The sequence below is a fragment of the Boleophthalmus pectinirostris genome, unplaced genomic scaffold (assembly GCF_026225935.1).
Source record: "Boleophthalmus pectinirostris isolate CB_2022bp ecotype Guang Dong unplaced genomic scaffold, ASM2622593v1 HiC_scaffold_9, whole genome shotgun sequence".
In the NCBI taxonomy this organism is placed as follows: domain Eukaryota; kingdom Metazoa; phylum Chordata; class Actinopteri; order Gobiiformes; family Gobiidae; genus Boleophthalmus; species Boleophthalmus pectinirostris.
In genome coordinates, this window is record NW_026571541.1 from 37535382 (window position 1) to 37563344 (window position 27963).

At 42.3% G+C, this 27963-nt stretch overlaps 2 protein-coding genes across 4 annotated transcripts in view; both read left to right on the forward strand.

Moving 5' to 3' along the window:
* Positions 1-7181, forward strand: part of tpst1 (tyrosylprotein sulfotransferase 1) — a 49861-nt gene extending 42680 nt beyond the window's left edge. The window contains exons 3-5 of one of the 2 annotated variants that reach the window (XM_020933664.2): positions 1468-1518; positions 1846-1921; positions 6656-7179. In XM_020933664.2, the coding sequence (XP_020789323.1) occupies positions 1468-1518; positions 1846-1881 (87 nt within the window). In that variant the 3' untranslated portion in view covers positions 1882-1921; positions 6656-7179. Of the gene's footprint in view, positions 1-1467; positions 1519-1845; positions 1922-6655 lie in introns of both variants that reach the window. The other variant, XM_055147698.1, reaches the window with a different exon arrangement.
* A 2977-nt stretch (positions 7182-10158) lies between these two features.
* Positions 10159-26180, forward strand: tnfaip1 (tumor necrosis factor, alpha-induced protein 1 (endothelial)). 2 transcript variants are annotated; one of them, XM_055147936.1, is made up of 9 exons: positions 10159-10368; positions 13101-13323; positions 16534-16828; positions 17581-17750; positions 19220-19306; positions 20871-20923; positions 22030-22225; positions 22999-23160; positions 23204-26180. In XM_055147936.1, the coding sequence occupies exons 2-9, from the start codon at positions 13243-13245 to the stop codon at positions 23210-23212; spliced, it is 1053 nt and encodes a 350-aa protein (XP_055003911.1). In that variant the 5' UTR covers positions 10159-10368; positions 13101-13242; the 3' UTR covers positions 23213-26180. The 2 variants fall into 2 exon arrangements, with proteins under 2 accessions (XP_055003911.1, XP_055003910.1); XM_055147935.1 differs by having other exon boundaries at positions 22999-26180.
* Positions 26181-27963: the final 1783 nt, after the last annotated feature.

Below are 27963 nucleotides of genomic sequence, written 5' to 3' on the forward strand. Positions count from 1 at the left end.
GAGGGATAGAGAGAGATGGAGAGATGAGAGGTGGAGAGGTGGAGAGAGGGAGAGATGGAGAGAGATGGAGAGATGGAGAGGTGGAGAGGTGGAGAGATGGAGAGATAGAGATCTGGCTGCATTGATCATAATCATCGGGCGAGTATCAACCGGCGTCTGTTCTGTAAACGAACGAAAAGAACAAGAACATGAGAAAAAGAATCAAGTCACAGAGAGAGAGAGAAGAGTCTGTGTGTCGTTCGTTCATTCATTTTCAATATAAAACGAAAAATAAGAAAACGAAAAACAACAGTTTTCTTCATTATTTGTCTCCAAAACCAAAATGAAAAAACAGATAATGATTTGTTTTTTCAGTTTGAGATTTTGTGTTTAAATGAAAAATGGAAAAAACAGATGACGACAGTTTCCCGTTTACGTGATTTAAGTGACTGTGGTGTTGGACTGAACCAGGACTGAGACCGGAACCAGACTGGGACCAGACCGGGACCAGGGTGGACTCCGAGCTTTGACTCCGAGCCTCAGCTTCGAGCTCCGGCCCTACCGTGGACTCTGAGCCTCCGGTCTGGTCTCGGTCTGGTCTCAGTTTCAGTCCCCCTCTGGTCCCGGTCTGGTCTCGGTCTCAGTCCCGGTCTCAGTCATGGTCTGGTCTCAGTTTCAGTCCCGTTCTCAGTCTCAGTCCAGTCCCCCTCTGGTCCCGGTCTGGTCTCAGTCTCGGTCTCAGTCGCGGTCTGGTCCCAGTCTGGTCTCGGCCTGGTCTCAGTTTCAGTCCCGGCCTGGTCCTGGCCTGGTCTCGGTCTCAGTCCCGCTCTGGTCCCGGTCTGGATCAGTCCTGGTTCAGTCCCACATCACAGTCACTTAAATCACGTAAACGGGAAACGGTCGTTATCCGTTTTTTTTTTTCCATTTTTCATTTAAACACAAAATCTCAAACTGAAAAAACAAATCATTATCTGTTTTTTTCATTTTGGTTTTAGAGACAAATAATGAAGGAAACTGTTATTTTTTCATTTTCTTATTTTAGATTTTATATTGAAAAACGAACGAACGAACGACACACGGATTGAGAAGGAAAGAGAGAGAGAGAGAGTGTGGACGGACGGACAGATGGAGGGAGAGAGGAGCCAAGCGCGGAGTCAGAATTTCCGAGTGTAACCCCGAACAGGAATTCTGGAATTGATGATGTCAGTGAAATGCGAACTGCCCCGAACGAATCCAGGAATCCCACGAAGACACGAGGAGGGAGGGACGGACGGAGGGAGGGAGGGAGGGAGGGCATCTGACACAATCTGACACACGAGGAGGAGGAGGGATCGAGTCTTTTCCTTTTTCATGAGAATCGAGTTTTTATTATTTCAGTTTCGTGACACTTCTGGCTTCTTTGTTTGATTTTACTCAATGAAATTCTAAATCAGTGACATTTTCGCTCTTTCTAAACGCCACATTTAAACGTAGTATTTTGTTTTTCAGGTTTTTAAAGGTGAATTTCAGCTCCCAGATTTCCTAAGAGAACAGTCACAGGTACAGTCCCTCTCTGCCTGTCTCCAACCATCACTCTCAGATTTTTAGTTTTATATTTTTTTTCCCCCTCATCAAATTCACCTGATTTTCGTTGATATTTTCGCTTCTTTTGGCGCTTCATGTTTTGTCTCTCTCGTTGTTTTTGGGGGTCGGGGCGTCGCGTGTGTGGAAGCGCTGTGCTGCCCTCTGGTGCTCGCTCGCAGACACGACACTTTGCTTGCTCCTGCTCTGAGCCTGAATCATCACTCACACTCACAGGAAGAAGAGCTTTTAAAGTGAACTAAACATGCGTCTTTGTGTTTTTGTGGTTTTTTTTTTTTTTTTTAGATGCAGAGATCCGCAGAGAGACCCAACCCCAGTTAGGACCCGAGCCGCGACGTCACAGAGACATCACCGCCAACAGGTAAACGTCTGGTACATTCATGTTCCTCTGGTTCCCACTTGGTTTGGTGGTGTTGGTGTTTATTCAGTTTGTCGACTGGACAAAAGTTTATTTGGTCGAATACATTTCAGAGCTCATCCAAACTGGAATCTCAGACTTCGGGTCATCGCACAATTCATACTGGGAAGGATTTTACAAAAAAGTGAGCATCAAACCTCCTTGTTTGTTTTCCCAAAGTTGATCTTTTCAAGTCTTTTGAACCATATCACTTTTGTTTCTGGTTCTGATATTGTCATATTTTAGTTTTGGGATTCAGACGTCGTAATTGTGTGGTTGTTGGATCCTAACAGCGGAAAACAGCTCGAGAAATGTGTTTGTGAACTTCATAAATGCAAAAGTGAATCAGATGTGTGTGACTCAAACCTCTGTTCAAACTGTTTCTCTTTCTGAAAGGTGAAGGTGATGGGCAGGATTGATCCACAGGAAGAACCAAAAAGGAAACATTTGTCTGTCTAAGAAATCATCCTGAGTTTACAGAGAACATTTTGTATGTGGAGCGACAACAAAACAAAATCCTGCTCCTTCGCTCAACCTCGGTTACGAATTTAAAAAGTCAACGCCAAAGTGAAAGTCTCCAACTGTTCACCAAGAAACACCTTCCACTGCAAAGACCAAGACGTGATGTTGCTGTAAAACCACAAGAACAAGAAAGTGCAGCTCAGTCTGTTTGTCTTCTGCTCCTCTACATTAACAAACGGGATTTTGCTTTGTTGTCGCTCCACATACAAAATGTTCTCTGTAAACTCGGGATGATTTAGTCAGACAAATGTTTCCTTTTTGGTTCTTCCTGTGGATCAATCCTGCCCATCACCTTCACCTTTCAGAAAGAGAAAGAGTTTGAACAGAGGTTTGAGTCACACACATCTGATTCACTTTTGCATTTATGGAGTTCACAAACACATTTCTCGAGTTGTTTTTCGCTGTTAGGATCCAAAAACCACACAATTACGACATCTGAATCCCAAAACTAAAACATGACAATATCAGAACCAGAAACAAAAGTGATATGGTTCAAAAGACTTGAAAAGATCGACTTTGTCAATAAACACGTCCCACTGGGAAAACAAACATGGAGGTTTGATGCTCATTTTCTCAGAAATTCTTTCCCAGTATGAATTGCGCGATGACCTGAAGTCAGAGATTCTTGATGCGTCTATTGAAGAAGCAGTTTGGATGAGCTCTGAAAAGTATTCGACCAAATAAAGTTTTGTTCAGTTGACAAACTGAATTTGCTGTGGATTCTACCTGGACGACTGAGGGATTTTTCCCCATGATAAATATTGGTCATAGTTTTACTTTTACACATGTAGTTTTATAAATACTCATCGCTATTGAGCCGTTCTCCTCCACTGATTGTTTAATGTAATAAATAAACTAAACACTAAATTCTCTAAAGAGGTGTAGGTACACACCCGTCACTGATGCAAGTCCACTACAGCGACCAGAGGCTGTGTTCAGATGCACCTGAAGTCACCCAAATCAGATTTTTTGGCCCCTATGTGACCTGTGTCTGATCTTTTAATGACACAGATCCGATTTTTCAAATGTGACCCAGGACACTTGGATATGTGCTCCTGAAACTGATACATATCTGATCTTTAACATGTGACTTCAGTCTGAACGGCCAAAGTGCATTCATCCACCTACACGTCATCAACAAGACACAAACGTCACTATTCTGCGCTGAAGTAGGAGAAAATTGTTAATGAACTCTGTGTGACTGAAGTGAAGCACATCACCACTCACCACAAAACACCACGACCAAAAACCTCGTCCTTCTCCTTCTCAATCTCCTCCTTAAAACAAGTAAGTTGTTCATGTTCTGGCTCCGGTACGAGAGGAACTTTAAAATCTCCAGGTGCTCGATGCTGCGTCCATGTTTGGACAACTTCTGTAAACACAGAGACGCTCGCTGCGGTTGACGTCGTCGTGTCTCCAGTGTCACATGTGGGACACTTTTGGACCGTTTAATGTTCACACTGGAGTCACATACAAGTCACATTTAACTGGAAATGTGAACGACCTCGAAAAAACATCGGATTTCACAAAAAAATCTGAATTGAGCGTTAAACCCTGCAGTCTGAACGTAGCCTAAGTGACACAAAGTCTGCACTTTACACCAGGAGCATCAGCAGCACAGACCGTCAGCAGAACTGCAAATGCTCGTACTTTTAAAAGCTTCACTTTACCCCAGAGACACAGATCTGCTCCTGAGACTCCAGCCTCTGTTTGTTCTCACGTTTAAACTCTAAACTTTTCACATTGTTTTTGTTTTCATTGTTGACTGGATGAATTCTGTTTAAAACCACAAAACAAAAGTCCAGAGACTTGATGTTTTACAGTGATGTCGAGTCGCATCTGTGGAGCTGCATTAATGAAGCTCGTCTCTGTTTCTCTTTGGTCGTTGCTCCTCGCTCCTTTTACTTCAGAAGTCGTTCTTGTAAAGTTTCTGTTTGATGCTCGTGTTTACACGACTGTAGCGGTTTTACAGAACGTATTTTGAAAGGGCATCTGGAGTGTTTCCTCTGATAAAAGTCTGGAGACGCTCGGACTGAAAACATTTTGGGAGTAAGTGAGCAGGTTTTGTCTCACTCTGTCTCCTGCTCTGCCATCGCTCACTGAGAGACTGAGAAAACAAGACCCTGACCGAGCGCTCGCTCCCTGGACACACCTGCAGGGTTTTTCTCCCTCGTTGGTCCAGGGTGTTTATGATGCACGTCAGACGCGTCTGCCTCAAATGTAAAAGCTCCAACCAGAGACGAAATTAGACTTTAATCTGAATCCATGTGTCATTCGTTCATTTGTTTTTCAATATAAAACCAAAAATAAGAAAAACAACAGTTTCCTTCATTATTTGGCTCCAAAACCAAAATGAAAAAACAGATAATGATTTGTTTTTTTAGTTTTCGATTTTAAATGAAAAATGGAAAAAACGGATAACGACCGTTTCCCGTTTACGTGACTTCAGTGACTGTGATGCCGGACTGAACCAGGACTGAACCAGGACTGATCCAGACCGGGACCAGACCAGGACCAGACCAGGACCAGACTGGGACCAGATCAGACTCCGAGCTTTGACTCCGAGCCTCCTCGGGGTTCAAGCCTCAGCTTTGAGCCCTGGCCCTGCCGTGGGCTCTGAGCCTCCGGTCTAGTCCCAGTCTGGTCTTGGTCTCAGTCTTGGTCTCAGTCCCAGTCTGGTCCCGGTCTCGGTTCTGGTCTCGGTCTTGGTCTGGTCCCGGCCTGGTCTTGGTCCCGGCCTGGTCTTGGTCCCGGCCTGGTCTTGGTCCCGGCCTGGTCTTGGTCCCGGCCTGGTCCTGGTCTGGTCCTGTTCTGGTCCTGGTCTGGTTCTGGTCTGGTCCTGATCTGGTCCTGGTCTGGTCCTGGTCTGGTCCCGTCCATATGCGGTGCAAAAGTCCTTCATCTCAGTCACTGAAGTCACGTAAACGGCCGTTATCCGTTTTTTCCATTTTTCATTTAAACACAAAATCGAAAACTGAAAATGTTGGTTTTGGAGACAAATAATGAAGAAAACTGTTGTTTTTTCGTCTAATAAAGTCTCACCTTTTTGTCAAAAATCAAACTCCAAAACAGAAACTGATCACTGAACGCTCGCACTGACCACGGGAAAATGAAAATGTTTAATTATCTTTTATAAAAACTCTGTGTCGTTATTTTCACTTAGATCCTCAGTCCTGGTTTAGTCCTGGTTTGGTCCCTGGTTTAGACCTGGTTTAGTCCTGGTTTAGACCTGGTTTAGACCTGGTTTAGTCCTGGTTTAGTTCTGGTTTAGACCTGGTTTAGACCTGGTTTGGTCCTTGTTTAGTCCTGGTTTAGTCCTGGTTTAGACCTGGTTTAGACCTGGTTTAGACCTGGTTTAGTCCTGGTTTAGTCCTGGTTTAGACCTGGTTTACACCTGGTTTAGACCTGGTTTAGACCTGGTTTAGTCCTGGTTTAGTCCTGGTTTAGACCTGGTTTAGACCTGGTTTAGACCTGGTTTAGACCTGGTTTAGTCCTGGTTTAGACCTGGTTTACACCTGGTTTACACCTGGTTTAGTCCTGGTTTAGACCTGGTTTAGACCTGGTTTAGACCTGGTTTAGTCCTGGTTTAGTCCTGGTTTAGACCTGGTTTAGACCTGGTTTAGACCTGGTTTAGACCTGGTTTAGTCCTGGTTTAGACCTGGTTTACACCTGGTTTACACCTGGTTTAGTCCTGGTTTAGACCTGGTTTAGACCTGGTTTGGTCCTGGTTTAGTCCTGGTTTGGTCCTGGTTTGGTCCTGGTTTGGTCCTGGTTTGGTCCTGGTTTAGTCCTGGTTTAGTCCTGGTTTAGTCCTGGTTTAGTCCTGGTTTAGTCCTGGTTTAGTCCTGGTTTAGACCTGGTTTGGTCCTGGTTTGGTCCTGGTTTAGTCCTGGTTTAGTCCGTGCGGGAGGGAGACTTGTTTAACAGCTCAGATCAGCTCAGCTTTTGTCGCTCCACCAAGTCGGGTCTTTGTGGTCAGTTTGTGTTAAAATAAAACTCAGATTAAGTCTAATTTGAGTGACAGATCTTCAGACAGAGCAGTGCTTCCTGTTAGCGTCACAACTCCAGAGAATACTGACGACATGAGGTGTAAATATGAGCGCAGGGATCTGAACGTGAACGCTCTCCATGATAAAAATATTAAATTAAATCTGTCCCTGTTCCTTCTCTCCGCAGGACGTCTGGACGCGATCACATGACCTCCTCCTCCTCCTCCTGTTCGTCACTGCATCACATGACCCGACTCGACCAATCACGAGGCTGAACTCTGAATGTCCCACAGTGTCATGTTTCCATGGTGGCGTTTTTTTTTGTTTTTTTTTTTGGACGGACACGAACTCTTAATGTGGAAGTGTATTTATGAACGAGCGACGGCGTTTTCAGTTTCTTTTCTGTTTAGTTTTTTTTCATGCCTTTGTTTCGTGCTGTGTCATGGTACGAGTCACGTGGAGTTTGGACCGTGATAAACCAACGCTTTTATAAAAACTGTGTCTGTGTCCTTATTTTCACTCACATGTTCAAACACTTTAAGGAACTGGATGTAAGATTTAGATGTTTACTGATGTGGCTGAAGTGTCTTGCCCAAGGACACAACAAGTACAGGTCCAACCTGAAAAACCAGGAAAACAGACACAAGACTCGACTCAACTTAAAGATTTTTATTGAAATTGTTCAGTTCCTTTAGTAGCAGTAGCAGGTCGAAAACCTTTAAAGTAAACAAATATGTGTAATAATTAAATTAAATTTACATTTTACAATTTTATCAGTTATATAATAAGAATTTGAATTTATATACTTAAAATATATTTATTTTTATATATAATCATATTTATTAATATACATTTTTCACATTAAATAACTAAAATTTTAGCCAATGTATCATTTTACCAATTCATTTTTAATCTTAAATATAAACATATTTTATAAAATTTTAAATGACTAATAATAAAATATTACATTTATTTCATATAAAGATTTTTTTTAATAAAGTAATAAATTGTTTTTTAAATGCTAAATATATATTTTCCAAATTAGTGCTACTTTAACTTAGTAGATTTTACACCATTTACTTTTAATTGGATTTTTTACTTTATATTTAAATGATCAAATGCCAATTATCAAATGATTTAATTATTCAATTTAGCTTTATTTAACATTTTCAGACTTAAATTGAATTTATTTATTAATCTACTTTCATAAAATAAATCAGCCAATTGTATTTAAATTTAACCTCAGCTTCTCATTATACTTAAATTAAACAGAATAATCATTTTACATCTAAATTAAAGAGATTACTTCTATATGGATTTTACCACCATTTTACTGTTTTAACTGAACTTAAAACTAATTTTACAGGTAAATTTCCTCACCGGTGTCTCTGTGTTTCCTTCACATTCTTTGGTTTGGTTTGTGTCTGTTCATCTGGGAAGAATCAAATGATTCACCTGTGTTTTCTACTGCCCCTACTGGACACACGAAGAACAACAACCTCATCAACTCAGAAAAGAGAAGAGGAGGAGAAGACAAGGAAGAGGAGAAGACGAGGAAGAGGAGAAGACGAGGAAGAGGAGAAGACGAGGAAGAGGAGAAGACGAGGAACAGGAGAAGACGAGGAAGAGGAGAAGACGAGGAAGAGGAGAAGACGAGCAAGAGGAGAAGACGAGCAAGAGGAGAAGACGAGGAAGAGGAGAAGACGAGGAAGAGGAGAAGACGAGCAAGAGGAGAAGACGAGGAAGAGGAGAAGACGAGGAAGAGGAGAAGACGAGCAAGAGGAGAAGACGAGGAAGAGGAGAAGACGAGGAAGAGGAGAAGACGAGGAAGAGGAGAAGACGAGGAAGAGGAGAAGACGAGGAAGAGGAGAAGACGAGCAAGAGGAGAAGACGAGGAAGAGGAGAAGACGAGGAAGAGGAGAGAGGAGCTCAGGAGTGGAGATGAAGACCTGGAGCAGAGGCGCTGGGACTTGACACTTGTTAAAATAAATGTTTAATAATATTTTTTGCTTAAACATTGAATCCAGAACAAAGAGAAAATAAAATAATAACAACATTTTAAATAAATCGTGTCTCTATAGTCGATCTGTGCAGCTCGAATACAGATTTGATTTGATCTCGTGGGACAAATATAATTATATCGTGGGCCAAATTTGGTCCCCGGGCCTGAGTTTGACATGTAGTTTTGAGAAATCCACAAATGCAGACAGATCCACAAACAGCTGATTTTCACACGGAGACATGAGACAAAACAACCCCCCATATTTAACAGATCCTCCACTAGAAAAGTTACACAATGAGCCTTGAAGGTCCAAAAATCCACTGTATTTTAATGAAAAAACAAAATTCATGTTGAGACAGTGAAAAATTTGACTGATCTGTAAAAACTCATAAAACCGAGAGCAGAAGTTAAAATAAAGTCAGATTTTTGTTATAATTTATGTTTTATTTCCAGTGCTGAGGCTGTAATTGCGCGTCCCGTCCTGCAGGGGGCCGTAGCGCATCAGTGACGCTTGTGCCAAACTGGTTTAGTCCTGGTTTAGTCCTTGTTTAGAGCTGGTTTAGTTCTGTTTTAGTCTTTGTTTAGACTTGGTTTAGTTCTGTTTTAGTCCTTGTTTAGTCCTGGTTTAGACTTGCTTTAGTCCTTGTTTAGTCCTGGTTTAGACCTTGGTTAGTCCTTGTTTAGTCCTGGTTTAATCCTGGATCAGTTCATTAGTTTCTGACCTGGTCTCTGTCCAGGTTTAATAATAGTTTAGACCTGGTTTAGTACCAGTTTTGTACTGTTGTAGTCCTGGTTTAGTCCTGATTTAGTCCTGTTTTAGTCCCGTTTTAGTCCTGTTTTAGTTCTGGTTTAGTCCTGGTGTAGTCCTGGTTTAGTCCTGGTGTAGTCCTGGTGTAGTCCTGGTGTAGTCCTGGTTTAGTCCTGTTTTAGTCCTTGTTTAGACCTTGTTTAGTCCTGGTTTAGTTCTGTTTTAGTCCTTGTTTAGTCCTTGTTTAGACCTTGTTTAGGCCTGGTTTAGTTCTGCTTTAGTCCTTGTTTAGACTTGGTTTAGTCCTTGTTTAGTCCTGGTTTAGTCCTTGTTTAGTCCTTGTTTAGACTTGGTTTAGTCCTTGTTTAGTCCTGGTTTAGTCCTTGTTTAGTCCTGGTTTAGTCCTTGTTTAGTCCTGGTTTAGTCCTTGTTTAGACTTGGTTTAGACCTTGTTTAGTCCTGGTTTAGTTCTGCTTTAGTCCTTGTTTAGACTTGGTTTAGTCCTTGTTTAGGTTTAGTCCTTGTTTAGTCCTGGTTTAGTCCTGGTTTAGTCCTGGTTTAGTCCTTGTTTAGTCCTGGTTTAGACCTTGTTTAGGCCTGGTTTAGTTCTGCTTTAGTCCTTGTTTAGACTTGGTTTAGTCCTTGTTTAGTTGGTTTAGTCCTGGTTTAGTCCTGGTTTAGTCCTGGTTTAGTCCTTGTTTAGTCCTGGTTTAGTCCTGGTTTAGTCCTTGTTTAGACTTGGTTTAGACCTTTTTTAGACCTTGTTTAGTCCTGTTTTAGTAAATGTTTAGCAGAACATTAAAAAAAATATATAATCTTATTAAAATTGTGCAAAAACAGACTGATTTGTATGAACACATAAAACCGAGAGCAGAAGTTAAAATAAAGTCAGATTTTTGTTATAATTTCTGTTTTATTTCCAGTGCTGAGGCTGTAATTGCGCGTCCCGTCCTGCAGGGGGCCGTAGCGCATTAGTGACGCTTGTGCCAAACTTCCTCCGGAGCGCAGCGACATTTCACTGATTTTGGGAAAGTTTTACGATTTAAACTTTTATTTTCACTTTGATTTTACTTCAGATATTTTCACCAAGATTCACTTTGGGGTTAACTTGGACTCGTGGAAAAGCGGAAATGACCGCCGACACAGAAAGGTGAGTGAAAAAAGTGCGAATCTGCGCCGAAACTTCCCAAAGCTAACGAACCAAAACAAACATAAAAACACTTTTATTTTGACATTTTATGATTAAAATAAAGACATGACAGCTCCGCGTGTGTTACAAGGAGAAAACAGGAAAGTAAAAGTGGTTTAAAACGATTATATTTTCATAATAAAAAGTGAAACATGTTGGCTAAAGTTTGGGCTCAATGCGGCGGCTAACTTTAGTCCTGGTTTAGACCTGGTTTAGACCTGGTTTAGTCCTAGTTTAGTCCCAGATTTTAACCTGGTTCTAGTCCCAGGTGTTAGTTCAGTTTAGACTCGGTTTAGTCCCATTTTAGTACTAATGCAGACCTGGATGAGTATCAGATTTAAACATGTTTTAGTCCCAGTTCAGTCCTGGTTTAGTCCTGGTTTAGTCCTGGTTCAGTCCTGGTTCAGTCCCGTTTTAGTCCCGTTTTAGTCCTGTTTTAGTCCTGTTTTAGTTCTGGTTTAGTCCTGGTGTAGACCTGGTGTAGACCTGGTGTAGTCCTGGTTCAGTCCTTGTTTAGACCTGGTTTAGACCTGGTTTAGTCCTGGTTTAGTCCTGGTTTAGTCCTGGTTTAGTCCTGGTTTAGACCTGGTTTAGTCCTGGTTTAGACCTGGTTTAGTCAGTCCTGGTTTAGTCCTGGTTTAGTCCTGGTTTAGACCTGGTTTAGTCCTGGTTTAGACCTGGTTTAGTCCTGGTTTAGACCTGGTTTAGTCCTGGTTTAGACCTGGTTTAGACCCTGGTTTAGTCCTGGTTCCTGGTTTAGACCCTGGTTTAGACCTGGTTTAGTCCTGGTTTAGACCTGGTTTAGTCCTGGTTTAGACCTGGTTTAGACCCTGGTTTAGTCCTGGTTTAGACCTGGTTTAGTCCTGGTTTAGTCCTGGTTTAGACCTGGTTTAGACCTGGTTTAGACCCGTTTTAGTCCTGGTTTAGACCTGGTTTAGACCTGGTTTAGTCCTGGTTTAGTCCTGGTTTAGTCCTGGTTTAGACCTGGTTTAGTCCTGGTTTAGTCCTGGTTTAGTCCTGGTTTAGTCCAGTAGAGTTGATGCTCTCAGATCATTAATCGTTGTTTCTAATTAAACCAGATTAAAACTCGTCTCATGTTTCAGGATTCTGCAGATGAAATTAAACTCCGAGAGCCACAGTTTTGTACAAAACTTCTTTTGTGCAAAGTTTTTTTGATTTCTGCTTTTGTACACGGCCCCTGACAAATAAACAAAATAAACATGGAGGATGGAGGAGAGGAATCGGAGAAAAGAGACACGAGTTTCAGCCTGTGAATGTGACTCACGAGACTCCACCAGCAGGGGGCGCTCAGGAAAAAACTAATATTTACACAGGAAAAACATGATGAATCGTGAGTTTAAAACAGGAAGTTTTAGTATCGATACCTGTGAAAAGTTAGGAATCGTGACTAAACCAGGACTAAACCAGGACTAAACCAGGACTAAACCAGGGCTAAACCAGGACTAAACCAGGGCTAAACCAGGACTAAACCAGGTCTAAACCAGGACTGAACCAGGACTAAACCAGGACTAAACCAGGACTGAACCAGGACTAAACCAGGTCTAAACCAGGGCTAAACCAGGACTAAACCAGGTCTAAACCAGGTCTAAACCAGGTCTAAACCAGGGCTAAACCAGGGCTAAACCAGGGCTAAACCAGGACTAAACCAGGACTGAACCAGGACTAAACCAGGTCTAAACCTCTTATACTTGTTTTATATTCTTTCGTTCTGAAGACGTTCAGGAAAAGCTTCATTTCTGTTTTGTTAATGGGACGTTTTAGTATCGATCCCTGTGACAAATGAGGATCTCGTTTCGATACTTTTAGTTTTAGTATCGATTTGTGTCCGATTTTCGATACTTTTGACCACCCTGCCTTACGTTTGTGGTTTCAGTTCAGGCGAGGAGTTAACCAGTAAAAAAATAAATAAAAATTTGTGAGTTTAAAGGTTGTATGGAGGATTTTTTTTCAGTTTCAAATTGTCATTGAAAGTTTAAAATACCATTACAGAGACGCAGCAGCCTTGTAATTATGATGACCAAAAAAAAAAAAGAATGAAAACCCATCAACTGTGGACGTGTTGAGGCCAGATAAACATCAGCCAATAGAAAACGAGGCTGCCTCATTATGTATTGGCTGTTAGGTTGTCAATCAGACTCCCTACGTTTCTAGTGTAACTGACTCGTCGGGATTATGTGGTTTATGCAGCGGTTCTTAGAGGCTTTTTCAAACTGTCGCTTCCTCGCAATTCGCACAAAGTTTGTTGCGACGGCGGACGAGAATCCACGACCAGTTCGCCGCAAAAGAAAGTCCGTTTTTGTGGTCGCTGAAAGAAGAAGAGAAGGGGAAAAGGAGCGAAGACAAACTGAGGTGATTCTTGGAGATTCCTTCCAGAGAGACAAAGGGTCTAAAAACTGACGCGTCGGTCGCTAAATTATTTCTAGACGGGGTCACTTCAACAGTAATTCTGAACGTGCACTGGCTGTAAACAAGCCTGATTTCTGGAGTAAAGAGGCGGGAGGAGATGTTTCTACTGAGGCTGTGGAGGAGGAAGGTGGTGTCACTCATGCACAACATTTGAAAAAGGACTGACGCTGTATTTCACTTTCCTTAAAAAAACTTTTAATGTGACTTTTTACAGAGAAATACCAAAAAATACCAAATGTTCAGTTTATTATTTGTTTCTCCTTCAGTTCGTCTTGATCCCAGTCTGATGCCCCGTCTCCACAGCGCCCCCTAGCTCCTGCTCCTGCTCCTGCCCCTGCCCCTGCTCCTGTCATCACGGCGGGGCGTCTGCGCTCCGTGTGCCGGGTGGTCATCTACCTCCAGAGGGACATGTCCGGCCACAGCTGCCCCAACGAGAGCCACCGTCCCCGGGAGGAGAGCGCCGGGCAGCCCCCCCCTCCGGAGCGGCAGGTGCGCCCCTGTCCACGAGCTCGCGGTGATCTGTGGGAGACGGTTTACCTCCAATTAACAAATGTTTATGTCCAAGAAATTAAAAACGAAAGCTGATTTTTGTGAAGAGCATTTGGCCCAGTGAAAATCATTTTGAGCTGGTACAATTTTCCCAAAAAAATAGATTTGCAGTTTTTCCGATTGTGTTCAAACAAGCGTCGATACTGAAATTTCAACCTCGATTTCGATAATAATATAAGAAATAGACTCGATACTGATTCTGATCCCATGAAGAAAATAAAAACTCTCTTTCTTTAGACAATATATTTTGATTTTCCACATTTAATGGTCGAACTTTCTTTTCTATTCACACGTGTCTTTATATCTGTGTGATCCCTCAGTGGTCCAGGACTAAACCAGGACTAAACCAGGACTAAACCAGGACTAAACCAGGACTAAACCAGGACTAACCAGGACTAAACTAGGACTAAACCAGGAATAAACTAGGACTAACCAGGACTAAATAAACCAGGAACCAGGACTAACCAGGACTGAACCAGGACTGAACCAGGACTAAACCAGGACTAAACAGGACTAAACCAGGACTGAACCAGGACTAAACAGGACTAAACCAGGACTAAACCAGGACTAAACCAGGACTAAACTAGGACTGAACCAGGACTAAACTAGGACTAAACCAGGACTAAACCAGGACTAAAACCAGGACTGAACCAGGACTAACAGGACTAAACGGACTGAGGACTAAACCAGGACTAAACTAGGAACCAGGACTAACCAGGACTAACAGGACTGAGGACTGAACCAGGACTGAACCAGGACTAACAGGACTAAACAGGACTAAACCAGGACTAAACTAGGACCAGGACTAAACCAGGACTAAACCAGGACTAAACTGAACAGGACTAACCAGGACTAAACTAGGACTAAACCAGGACTAAACCAGGACTAAACCAGGACTAAACCAGGACTAAACCAGGACTAAACCAGGACTGAACCAGGACTGAACCATAACCAGGACTAAACCAGGACTAAACCAGGACTAACCAGGACTAAACCAGGACTAACCAGGACTAAAGGACTAAACCAGGACTAACCAGGACTAAACCAGGACTGAACCAGGACTGAAACCAGGACTAACCAGGACTAAACCAGGACTAAACCAGGACTAAACCAGGACTAACCAGGACTAACCAGGACTAAAGACCCAGGACTAACTACTAGGACTAACCAGGACTAAACCTAGGACTAAAGGACTAAACTAGGACTGAAACCAGGACTAAACTGAACCAGGACTAAACAGGAAACCAGGACTGAACCAGGACTAAACTAAAGGACTAAACAGGACTAAACTAGGACTAAACTAAGGACTAGAACCAGGACTAAACCAGACTAAACCAGGACTGAACCAGGACTAAACTAGGACTAACCACTAGGACTAAACCAGGACTAAACAGGACTAAACCAGGACTAAACCAGGACTAAACCAGGACTAAACTAGGACAACCAGGACTAAACAGGACTAAAACAGGACTAAACAGGACTAAACCAGGACTAAACCAGGACTGAACCAGGACTGAACAGGCTGAACCAGGATAAACAGGACTAAACCAGGACTACTGGACTCTAGACTGAACCAGGACTGGACTGAACCAGGACTTAGGACTAACCAGGACTAAACCAGGACTGAACCAGGACTGAACCAGGACTGACTAAAAGACTAAACCAGGACTGAACCAGGACTAAAACTGAACAGGACTAAACCAGGACTAAAGGACAGGACTGACTAAACTAAACCAGGACTAAAAGGACTGAACCAGGACTGAAGGACTCAGGACTGAACCAGGACTGAAACCAGGACTAAACCAGGACTAAACCAGGACTTACCAGACTAAACCAGTGAACCAGGACTGAACAGGAACCAGGACTAAACAGGACTTAACCAGGACTAAACCAGAAACAGGACTGAACCAGGACTGACCAGGATAAACTAGGACTGGACTAAAAGGACTAAACCAGGACTAACCAGGACTGAACCAGGACTGAACCAGGACTAAACCAGGACTAAACTAGGACTAAAGGACTGAACCAGGACTAAACCAGGACTAAACCAGGACTAAACCAGGACTGAACCAGGACTAAACCAGGACTAAACCAGGACTGAACCAGGACTGAACCAGGGACTGAACCAGGACTAAACTAGGACTAAGGACTGAACCAGGACTGAAACCAGGACTGAACCAGGACTAACCAGACTCCAGGACTAAACTAGGACTTAGGACTAACCAGGACTGAACCAGGACTAAACCAGGACTGAACCAGGACTAAACAGGACTAACCAGGACTAAACCAGGACTAAACCAGGACTGAACCAGGAACCAGGACTTAACCAGGACTTAAAGGACTGAAACTAACAGGACTGAACCAGGACTAAACTAAACCAGGACTAAACCAGGACTAACCAGGACTAAACTACTAAAGGACTAAAGTTAAACACTTAGGACTAAAGGACTAAAGCTAAACTAACTACTAAACTTAACCAGTTAGGTAACTAGACTACTAGGACTTAAACCAGGACTAAAACTAGGAAACCAGGACTAACCAGGACTAACCCAGGACTAAATCAGGCCTAAACCAGAACCAGACTTAATAAAAGGACTAACCCAGGTCTAAATCTAACTGATAACTAAACTGGACTAAACCAGGACTAAACCAGGACTAAACCAGGACTAAATCAGAACTAAACCAGGACTAAACTAGGACTAAATCAGGCCTAAACCAGAACTGATCCAAGACTGAACCAGGTCTAAACCAGGACTGAACCAGGTCCTTGGGTGTGTACTAGTCTATGTGCTCTTATACTTGTTTTGTTCTAGATCGTTCTAAAACTGTTCATGAAAGGTTCACTTCTGTTCTGTGAGTGGGAAGTTTGAGCATCGATACCTGTGACAAATGAGGATCTAGTTTTTACTTTGATTATACTTCAAAATAATTTTACCAAGATTCACTTTGGTATGAACATGAACTTCTGGGAAAAACTCCTAGAAAACCTGGTTTAATGCCATACTGTGGAAAATTCCAGACAAAGCGATAACATCTCCCTGGAGAAAAGCGTACGACAGAGCCTCCACCAGAAAAGTTACACCGTGGACTTTAAATATTAGTGTTTTTATTACAAACTTGAAAGAATAAATACTTTAATGTCTTGTCTAGGTCGCAGTGTGTCCGGAGAGCGCCGCCTCCTGTTGCAGTACCCGTCCTTCCCCACAGGGCGGCGCCGCAGAGCTCTCCCTCCACACTCCCCCCGAGCGACCTGCGAGCGGCGCCGTCTGCAGCGCGCACAGACACGCGGCGGCGGGAGGAGGCGGCGGCGCGGCGGGGGGGCAGTACGTGCGTCTGAACGTAGGGGGCGCTCTGTTCCTCTGCCCGCTCCGAGTCCTGACGCGACGAGAGTCTCGCCTCAGAGACATGTTCAGAGGAAAGACCGAAGTCATGATCGACAGAGAAGGTACGAATTTAATTTAATTTAATCTGGAAACTTCAGTCCAGTCCTGGTCTAGTCTTGGTTCAGTCCTGGTTTAGTCTTGGTTCAGTCCTGGTTTAGTCCTGGTTTAGTCCTGGTTGAGTCCTGGTTGAGGTCTGGCTCAGTCCTAGTTTAGTCCTGGCTTAGTTCTGGTTTAGTCTTTGTCTAATCCTGGTCTAGTCCTGGTTCAGTCCTGGTTCAGTCCTGGTTCAGTCCTGGTTCAGTCCTGGTTTAGTCCTGGTTTAGTCCTGGTTCAGTCCTGGTTCAGTCCTGGTTCAGTCCTGGTTCAGTCCTGGTCTAGTCCTGGTCTAGTCCTGGTCTAGTCCTGGTTCAGTCCTGGTTCAGTCCTGGTTTAGTCCTGGTTTAGTCCTGGTTTAGTCCTGGTTCAGTCCTGGTTTAGTCCTGGTTTAGTCCTGGTTTAGTCCTGTTTAGTCCTGGTTCAGTAGTCTGGTTTAGTCCTGGTTTAGTCCTGGTTCAGTCCTGGTTCAGTCCTGGTCTAGTCCTGGTCTAGTCCTGGTTCTAGTCCTGGTTTAGTCCTGGTTCAGTCCTGGTTCAGTCCTGGTTCAGTCCTGGTTCAGTCCTGGTCTAGTCCTGGTTAGTCCTGGTTCAGTCCTGGTCTAGTCCTGGTTCAGTCTTGGTTCAATCCTGGTTCAGTCCTGGTCTAGTCTTGGTTCAGTCTTGGTTCAGTCTTGGTTCAGTCCTGGTTCAGTCCTGGTTCAGGTCTGGTCTCTTTCCAGGTTGGGTTCTGATCGATCGCAGTGGGAAACATTTTGGATCCATCCTGAACTTCCTGAGAGACGGGTCCCTGGTCCTGCCCAAGTCCAGAGTCCAGATCCAAGAGGTCCTGAACGAGGCCCGGTACTACGGACTACAGGGACTAGTACTGCACTGTCAGAGTACTCTACAGGTGAGTACTGCGCTGGTCTAGTCCTGGTTCAGTCCTGGTTCAGTCCTGGTCTAATTTTGGTTTAGTCCTGGTTTAATTTTGGTCTAGTCCTGGTTTAATTTTGGTCTAGTCGTGGTTTAATTTTGGTCTAATTTTGGTTTAGTCCTGCTTTAGTCCTGCTTTAGTCCTGGTTTAATCCTGGTTTAATTCCGGTATAGTCTTGCTTTAGTCCTGGTCTAATTTTGGTCTAGTCCTGGTTTAATCCTGGTTTAATTCTGGTCTAGTCCTGGTTTAGTTTGCTGTTCCTGTTTGCTTAATGTTTGTTTGTGTTTTGTTTGTGTTTTGATGTTTGTGTTTTGTTTGTGTTTGTTTTGTGTTTTGTTTGTGTTTTGTGTTTTGTTTGTTTTGTTTGTGTTTTGTTTGTGTTTTGTTTGTTTTGTTTGTTTTGTTTTTGTGTTTTGTTTGTGTTTTGTTTGTTTTGTTTGTTGTTTGTGTTTTGTGTTGTGTTTGTTTGTTTGTTTGTGTTTTGATGTTTGTGTTTTGTTTGTTTTGTTTGTGTTTTGTGTTTTGATGTTTGTGTTTTGTTTGTTTTGTTTGTGTTTTTTTTTGTTGTGTTTGTGTTTTGTTTGTTTTGTTTGTGTTTTGTTTGTGTTTGTGTTTTGTTTGTTTTGTTTGTGTTTTGATGTTTGTGTTTTGTTTGTTTGTTTGTTTTTGATGTTTGTGTTTTGTTTTGTGTTTTGTTTTGTGTTTTGTTTGTTTTTGTTTGTTTGTTTTGTTTTTTGTTTGTTTTTGTTTTGTTTGTTTTGTTTGTTTGTTTTGTTTTGTTTGTTTTGTTTATGTTTGTGTTTTGTTTGTGTTTGTTTGTGTTTTGTTTGTGTTTTGTTTGTTTTGTTTGTGTTTTGATGTTTGTGTTTTGTTTGTGTTTGTTTGTTTTGTTTTTGTTTGTGTTTGTGTGTTTGTGTTTTGTTTGTTTTGTTTGTGTTTTGTTTGTTTTGTTTTGTTTTGTTTTGTTTGTTTTGTTTGTTTGTTTTGTTTTGTTTTGTTTTGTTTTTGTTTTGTTTTGTTTGTTTTGTTGTGTTTGTTTTGTTTTGTTTGTGTTTTGTTTGTTTTGTTTGTTTTGTTTGTGTTTTGTTTGTTTTTTTGTTTTGTTTTGTGTTTTGTTTGTTTTGTTTTGTTTTGTTTGTTTTGTTTGTGTTTGTTTTGTGTTTTTGTTTGTTTGTTGTTTTGTTTGTTTTGTTTGTGTTTTGTTTGTTTTGTTTGTGTTTGTGTTTTGTTTGTTTTGTGTTTTGTTGTTTGTTTGTGTTTTGTTTGTTTTGTTTGTTTTGTTTGTTTTTGTTTGTGTTTGTGTGTTTTGTGTTTTGTTTGTTTGTTTTGTTTGTTTGTGTTTTGTTTGTTTTGTTTGTGTTTTGTTTTGTTTGTGTTTTGTTTTGTGTTTTGTTTGTTTTGTTTTTGTTTTGATGTTTGTGTTTTGTTTGTTTTGTTTGGAGCAGAAGGCGAGTCAGGAGCTTCCTCTGTGTGTCACTCCTGTGGTCACCTCCAGGAAAGAAGAAGACCTCATCATCAGGTCGTCCACCAAGGTACAAACTCACACACACACTGCAGAAAACACGCTGTTCCACCTTGTGATGTCATCATGTGGTGATACAGGAAGGAAGTGCTCCACTGTGTTTCTAAACTCCACACACCTTCACTAGAATCATCTGGATCGTTTAATCTCAGATCTGGAATCGACAATCTGAACGACAAAGTAAAAGGAGCTGTTCACTTAAACTACCACTTCATGACATCACAAGGTGGAACAGAGCGTTTTGAGCTTTGGAAATGTAGACAGACTCATAATAAAGATTTATTCAAACATGAACGATACAAAACACAAGTCCAGGTCTGTTTTCGACGAGGAAACTACGGAAGCCGAGAGGTGTCACAACAAACGCAAATGCCACGACAAATACAAATGCGACAATACAACAAAAAGCCACAACAAACCAAAAAAAGCCACAACACAACAAAAAAAGCCACAACACAACAAAAAAGCCACAACACACCAAAAAAAGCCATAACAAACCAAAAAAAAGCCACAACACAACAAAAATGCCACAACACAACAAAAAAGCCACAACACAACAAAAAAAGCCATAACAACCCACAAAAAAAAGCCATAACAAACCAAAAAAAAAAAGCCATAACAAACCCAAAAAAACCACAACACAACAAAAAAGCCACAACACAACAAAAAAGCCACAACACACAACAAAAATGCCACAACACAACAAAAAAGCCACAACAAACCAACAAAAAAGCCACAACATACCAAAAAAGCCACAACAGAAGTGACCGCGGGACTCTATTTTCCGACGGACCGATCAAGCGGCAAGTGAAGAAGAAGAACTACAACGTGAAACGAATAATGATAAAATAATAAATTACTTTTACTTTTCTTCTCCGTTCCTTTATTTTTCACGGTGTAGTTCTTCTTCTTCACTTGCCACTTGATCGGTCCGTCGGAAAATAGAGTCCCGTGGTCACTTCCGTTGTGGCTTTTCAATGTGTTTTGGCTTTTCAATGTGTTGTGGCTTTTTAATGTGTTGTGGCTTTTTAATGTGTTGCGGCTTTTTAATGTGTTGTGGCTTTTTAATGTGTTGCGGCTTTTTAATGTGTTGCGGCTTTTTAATGTGTTGCGGCATTTGCATTAAAATAGAGTCTCGCGATAATTTCCGTTGTGGCTTTTTTTGGTGTGTTGTGGCTTTTTTCTTTAATGTGTTGCGGCGTTTGCGTTTGTTGTGACCCCTCTCGGCTTCCGTTGGAAACGACATTAGAACACGACTTAAAGCTTCACAAGAGTCACTTTTGTTTGATATCGGAGATTTAAGATTTTACTGAAACGTTTACAATTTTTTTTTATGAGTTTGTCCGATCCACGTGAAACAGAAACTCTTCTCTGTCACTATAAAAAGAATTTGTTCCTTGGCAAATTATTATTATTCTGGTAAATGCTTCCTCAGTTTGTTGGAAGAAAAACAGATTGTGAACAAGTTTAAACTCGTCCAGGAGCGATAACGTTTGAGAAAGACTGAAATCTGGCATCTGACACACACGGGGAGGGCATCTGACACTTTTTTTGTGTGTCTGTGTGTTTTTCAGCCGGTGGTGAAGTTGGTTTACAACCGAAGCAACAACAAGTACTCCTACACAAGGTAAGACTGGTTTAGTCCTGGTTTAGATCTGGTTTAGTCCTGGTTTAGATCTGGTTTAGTCCTGGTTTAGTCTGTGATTAGTCCTGGTTCAGTCCCAGTACAATCCTGGTCCTGGTTCAGTCCTGGACCTGGTTGAGTCCTTGTCCTGGTCCAGGGCCAGTCTTGGTTGAGTCCTGGTCCTAGTCCTGGTTGAGTCCTGGTCTAGTCCTGGTTGAGTCCTGGTCCTAGTCGTGGTTGAGTCCTGGTCTTAGTCCTGGTCCTGGTTCAGTCCTGGTTCTCTCCTCAGTTCCTCTGGTTCTTTCCTCAGTTCCTCTGGTTCTTTCCTCAGTTCCTCTGGTTCTTTCCTCAGTTCCTCTGGTTCTTTCCTCAGTTCCTCTGGTTCTTTCCTCAGTTCCTCTGGTTCTTTCCTCAGTTCCTCTGGTCTTTCTCAGTTCCTCTGGTTCTCCTCAGTTCCTCTGGTTGTCTCCTCAGTTCCTCTGGTTCTCTTCTCAGTTCCTCTGGTTGTCTCCTCAGTTCCTCTGGTTCTCCTCAGTTCCTCTGGTTCTCCTCAGTTCCTCTGGTTCTCCTCAGTTCCTCTGGTTTCTCTCCTCAGTTCCTCTGGTTCTCAGTTCTCTGTTCTCCTCAGTTCCTCTGTTCTCAGTTTCCTCAGTTCCTCTGGTTCTCCTCAGTTCCTCTGGTTCTCAGTTCCTCTGTTGTCTCCTCAATGTTCTCCTCAGTTCCTCTGGTTCTCAGTTCCTCTGGTTCTCAGTTCCTCTTGTTCTCCTCAGTTCCTCTGGTTGTCTCCTCAGTTCCTCTGGTTCTCAGTTCCTCTGGTTGTCTCCTCAGTTCCTCTGGTTCTCAGTTCCTCTTGTCTCCTCAGTTCCTCTGGTTCTCAGTTCCTCTGGTTCTCAGTTCCTCTGGTTCTCCTCAGTTCCTCTGGTTCTCAGTTCTCCTCAGTTCCTCTGTTCTCAGTTCCTCTGGTTCTCAGTTCCTCTGGTTCTCAGTTCCTCTGGTTCTCAGTTCCTCTGGTTCTCAGTTCCTCTGGTTGTCTCCTCAGTTCCTCTGGTTCTCAGTTCCTCTGGTTCTCCTCAGTTCCTCTGGTTCTCAGTTCCTCTGGTTCTCCTCAGTTCCTCTGATGATAACCTGCTGAAGAACATCGAGCTGTTCGAGCGTCTGTGTCTGAGCTTCTGCTCCAGGGTTCAGTTCGTCAGAAACGTGGTCGGGGATGAGATCTGCTGCTGGTCCTTCTACGGACAGGGACGCAAACTGGGCGAGGTCTGCTGCACCTCCATCGTCTACTCCACCGAGAAGAAGCACACCAAGGCAAGTCCAGGTCCAGACCAGGTTTAGACTTGGTTTAGTCCTGGTTTAATTCTGGTTTAGGCCTTATCTTAGTCCTGGTTCAGTCCTGGTTTAGTCCTGGTTTCAGTCCTGGTTTCAGTCCTTGTTCAGTCCTGGTTTAGTCCTGGTTTAGTCCTGGTTTAGTCCTGGTTTAGTTCTGGTTTAGTCCTGGTTTAGTCTGGTTTAGTCCTGGTTTAGTCCTGGTTTAGTTCTGGTTTAGTCCTGGTTTAGTTCCTGGTTTAGTCCTGGTTTAGTCTGGTTTTAGGCTTATCTTAGTCCTGGTTTAGTCCTGGTTTCAGTCCTGGTTTCAGTCCTGGTTTCAGTCCTGTTCAGTCCTGGTTTAGTCCTGGTTTAGTCTGGTTTAGTCTGGTTTAGTCCTGGTTCAGTCCTTGTTTCAGTCCTGGTTTCAGTCCTTGTTCAGTTCCTGGTTTAGTCCTGGTTTAGTCCTGGTTTAGTCTTTAGTCCTGGTTCAGTCCTGGTTTAGTCCTGGTTTCAGTCCTTGTTCAGTTCTGGTTTAGTCCTGTTTAGTCCTGGTAGTCCTGGTTTAGTCCTGGTTTAGTCTGGTTTAGTCCTCAGTCCTGGTTTAATGTTTAGTCCTGGTTTAGTTGGTTTAGTCTGGTTTATAAGTCCTGGTTTAAGTAGTTGGTTCAGTCCTGAGTTGGTTTCAGTAGTCCTGGTTTAGTCCTGGTTTAGTCCTACGTGCAGTCATAATAATAATAATAATAATAATGTTGTATTGTTTGTGTTTGTTTCAGGTGGAGTTTCCTGAAGCTCGTATTTACGAGGAAACTCTGAACACGCTCCTGTACGAGACTGTTCCTCTGCCCGACCACACGCTGCTGGAGGCCACACGGAGGCGCTACAACCCCTGCGGCTCCCACAGCGAGGAGGACGAGGGGCCCGGACCCGGTCTGGCCCTGCTCTAGACCCGCTCCGGACCCGCTCCGGACCCGCTCCGACCCGCTCTAGACCCGCTCCAGACCCGCTCCAGACCCGCTCCAGACCCGCTCCAGACCCGCTCCAGACCCGGGTTTAGTCCTGGATTTGTCCGTGGAGACAAATGGACGCTTTATTTTTACATATAAACGGACTCAAGTGTTTTTCTCGACGTTATTATCCAGATATTTAAGGGACGAGTTCACACAAAGACAAATACCGTTGAAATATCGTGATATCGTATCGTCAAAAGTCTCACAATAATATCATGGGCTGTCACAATATATCGAATTATACGTTTCTTTGTTTTGTAGTTATACGGCTTGTTCACAAACACGAGATTCACGAGGTTCTTTTTGACTGATGTTTACTTCGCTCTCACAGTTCACAGGTTTAAAAGGTGTCATTTATTATAATGTCGTGACTCTGTGCCGCTACTACATCTCCCACAATGCACCGCTGTCGTTTCCCGTGAAGTGACTGCATCTCGCCGCTAGAGACGCCGAGAAAACTCATCAAATCTCCCCAAAAATGTCCAAGAGAAGAAAAATGTATGCATGAATGTGACTGAAGGAGTCATGTGAATGTTTTAACTTGAACTTTTAAATCAAATCCAGTCCACTTTGTTTCTACAGCACATTTCATAAACAAAACAGTTTCCCAAGTGCTGCACAAACACAAATAAAACATAACAAAATAGAAATATAAAGTAAAGCTCGACTTCACTCTACTAGTCCTCGTTAAAACAATAAAACGAGTCAAATCAAATAAGAGCAAGAATACCAGTAAATAAAAAAAAGGTAAAAATAAACCTTTAAAAAAAATAATAAATACATAAAAAATAATAATAAATAAATAAAAATAAAAAATTATACATTAAATAATAACAATAAAAAAAATAAATAAACAAAATGAATAAATATGAAATGAAAAATCAAATACAGACTTTTACAGATTTGTAACACACTGATATTACAGTTAGTTGCAGTGACATCATGTTGGGGGTGTTCTACATGTCTCTCTAAGGCAGAATGTTCAGCAGTTGCCATGGTGACATAATGCCACACATAAGCATAGGGTGACCAGATTTTCAAAATTAAAAAAACTGGGACGTCCTCGGTTTGTGGTGGTTGGAATGAATAAAAATGTGAATCGAGGGCGAAAATAAGGAAAATAAGTCAGTAAAGTCACATTTTATTTGTGTTTGTGTCGTTTTTAAGCTGTTTTTTGGGGGGATTTTACCCCTAAAAATGACAGTTTATGTCTCTGTTTATGTTACTGTTGAGGACACATGAAGACGGGCCAAATGCAGAGGACACACAGGGACGATTCAGACGCAGAGGACACGTGGGGATGGGGACAAACATGGAGGACACAGGAGGACGGGTCAGACGCAGAGGACACACGAGGACGGGTCAAATGCATAGGACGCACAGGGACAGTCTCTCTTTACTGTTGGCAGGGATCAGATTGGTCAAAAATGGAGACACCTGGGACATTTCTTGTGGGACATATCAGTGGTTTTGTATAACTGCTGGGACAAATGTTTCAAATGTGTCAAACTTCAGTAGCTGGACTTCCACTCAGACCTGATGGACACACCCAGAGCAGCCGCGAGGTAAGAAAAGTCTTAAAAAGGTCTTAAATTTCATGTTCCAAAATGAAGACCTTAAAAACTCTTAAATTATATTGTCCAAGTCTTATTTTTTTCACAAAGGTCTTAAAATTCATGAGCCTATTTTTTTGTTTACTCAACCGTGCTGCAGTACAATGTTAAACGTGAAATAACGTAACTTGAATGAACGTCTAATTTGGAGTATGCACAAACAATACTTTGTTTTTTGGCGCCGGCGGCAACAAGTAAACGATCAGTTCTGTCTACACTGCCCAAGGCCCCGTTCACACGAGTTCATATTGGAGTGTTTTTTGTTGTGGATGCAGTGTTCGTTCTCACTAATCCGATGGAAAACGGCTCCAGAGACGAAACGATCTGGTGCCTCCAGCTCCCACGAATTCATCTGATCCTTGACCGTGTGGACGCCTGAAAACACTGATACTCTGATGTAGGTCTGTGCACCACGAAGTAATTCACCCCCAAAACACTAAGAGTCTAGAACAGGGGTGTCAGAACTCATTTTGGTCCGGGGGCCATATCCAACCTACTTTGATCCCAAAGGGGCCGGATCAGAAAACTCATGGCATATAAACCCCAAAAATAACAATAAGTTCAAATATTTCTTCTAATCTTTTTTAATTGATGAACTCTTTCTTTTACAAAATATTATAATATTATGAACAACCTGAAACTTTAAGAAAAATGCAATTTCAACACAATGTTTTAACATGAACTTGTTTGCAAATAGGAATAAGTAAATTTTTGTTGTAAAATCCTGCACTCGGCTCCACTTTTCTCATGTTGGACATTTTTCTGATGAGGGTGTCACGGTCAACAGTCAAAACGATCGTCCTTTAAGAGCGTTTGGAAAGAGACAAGTCTTCATTTGTGCTGCTCTGGTGGGAGGGGCCACGTACAGAGACGCTGGAGACGCTGCTGTGATAAACACCACAGAAAATTACCAATAGTTTAATCAAAATATTTAAGGTGAAAATCAGCCAAGGGCCAGGTTAAAGGTCTTGGAGGGCTGGATCTGGCCCCCGGGCCTTATGTTTGACACCTGTGGTCTAGAATATCTGTCCCTTCATATAAACGTGTGTCTGTGTGTTCGACCTGCAGACGTATAATCTCTGAAAAGTTTCACATGAACCAACAACACGACAGAAACACAGAACAGACTCACCATCAGCAGAACACCCCTCTGTCACAGAAAGAACACTCATATTCCACTGAGTCACTGTGTCCTTTAGTCCGACACAAACTGAACCACATCAGGGCACGAGGAAAGAGCTGTTTTTATCAACACTTAGTTTATGCAAATGAGTCATGTGGTTTTAAGTTTTGTTTCTGTAAAATGTAAATAAATGTGCTTCTGATGCAGTGATACGGTGATGCACAGATTTGTTTCAGTGTAAATGGAGTCTCAGGTTCTGTGTTTTCTGTTCTTGTCGTAGTCGAGGTTTTAGTCGATCATTGATGATTTTCATTTTTATGTGAGATGAAAACTCTGTTCTATGTTTTACCAAAGATTTAACTGAACGTGTTTCTCAATCCTGGCGATGTTTTTAAAAAGCCAGTAGATTACGTTACAACATGTTTATTCAAATATTTATCTATTAATATAAGGAATGCAAATGAGTCATGTGGTTTTAAGTTTAATTTCTGTAAAACGTAAACAAATATGTTCAAAGTTGTGTGTGTAGGGAAAGTCCGAATCCCAAAACTAAAATATGACAATATCAGAACCAGAAGCAAAAGTGATATGGTTCAAAAGACTTGAAAAGATCGACTTTGACAATAGGCGAGTTTCATTGTTGACAAAAGCGCGCGTTGCATGCTGGGAATTATTTTGGTCGGCGGCAAGAAACACTAATTCAACATGACGGACGGGGAGAGAAAGCACGTAAAGGGTATTGATCCCGGTTATTTATCCACTGTAACGGCAGAGGACCCAAGACCATTTGACCAGAAATTGGTCATAAACATCGACGGACGACAAATCACCCTTTTCAACCCCGACAAAAGGTGGAACAAACCAAATTTCTGGTCAGAATCTCCAACTACCTGGACAAATATTCACTTGGGCGATATCCACAATGACTTGGTGGAAACTCCTGGGCCATTCACAGCAGAAAAGATGAAAACCTCCAAGAGTCTCGATGTGTTGTTGAACTTGTTGGAGTCCACGGTTTGTTAGGATCTTCTACGTTTGCTCTGCGGATGTTTGAAAGCCGTTTAATTCGCTCGGAATATGAAAAAGACATTTTCCTTCTTCCGTGCTTCTATTTGTGCGTCCGATAATGCAGCAGGAATTTACCATTATCGGGGATAAATACGCGAGGTTACGCACTGTGTTTGACGCTACCGTGTTTCTTGCCTCCGATCGAAATATTTCCCAGCATGCAACGCGGGCTTTTAATAACAATGACGTCAGCTGAAACTCGCCTATAGACGCATCCCACTGGGAAAACAAACATGCTCACTTTTTCAGAGGATCCTTCCCAGTATGGATTGCGCGATGACCGGAAGTCCGAGATTCGTGATGCGTGTTTGTGTCGTCTCAGTGCACGTGACAAACTCTGGGTCGGTCTCTTTCTCTGCTGAAGCGGACAGACTGTGGAACTGAAACCTGCTGATTTAAAACTGGAAACGAACAGAAACAAATTTAAAAGTAAAAGAAAACAAAAATGATTGTACGTTTCAAACCAAACTGCACTGAAAATGTAATAATGCTGCTCCGTCTGTGTCTCGTCTGTTTTTATGCAGGTGTTTTATTTTTTATTTTTTATATGGACACATGTGAAATGATCAGGGAAAAATATCTGTGGATTTGACTTTTGGAGATAAAAAAAACAACCTCAAAAGCCAAAAGAAAAGTGAAGCAGAGAGAGAGAGAGAGAGAGAGAGAGAGAGAGAGAGAGAGAGAGAGAGAGAGAGAGAGAGAGAGAGAGAGAGAGCAGAGAGAGAGAGAGAGAGAGAGAGAGAGAGAGAGAGAGAGAGAGTTACACTTTAACCAACACAGTGTTAATATTCACTCCCTGTGCAAACACACAGACACACACATCCGGGTTTAGTCCTGGTTTAGTCCTGGTTTAGTCCTGGTTCAGTCCTGGTTCAGTCCTGGTTTAGACCTGGTTTAGACCTGGTTTAGACCTGGTTTAGTCCTGGT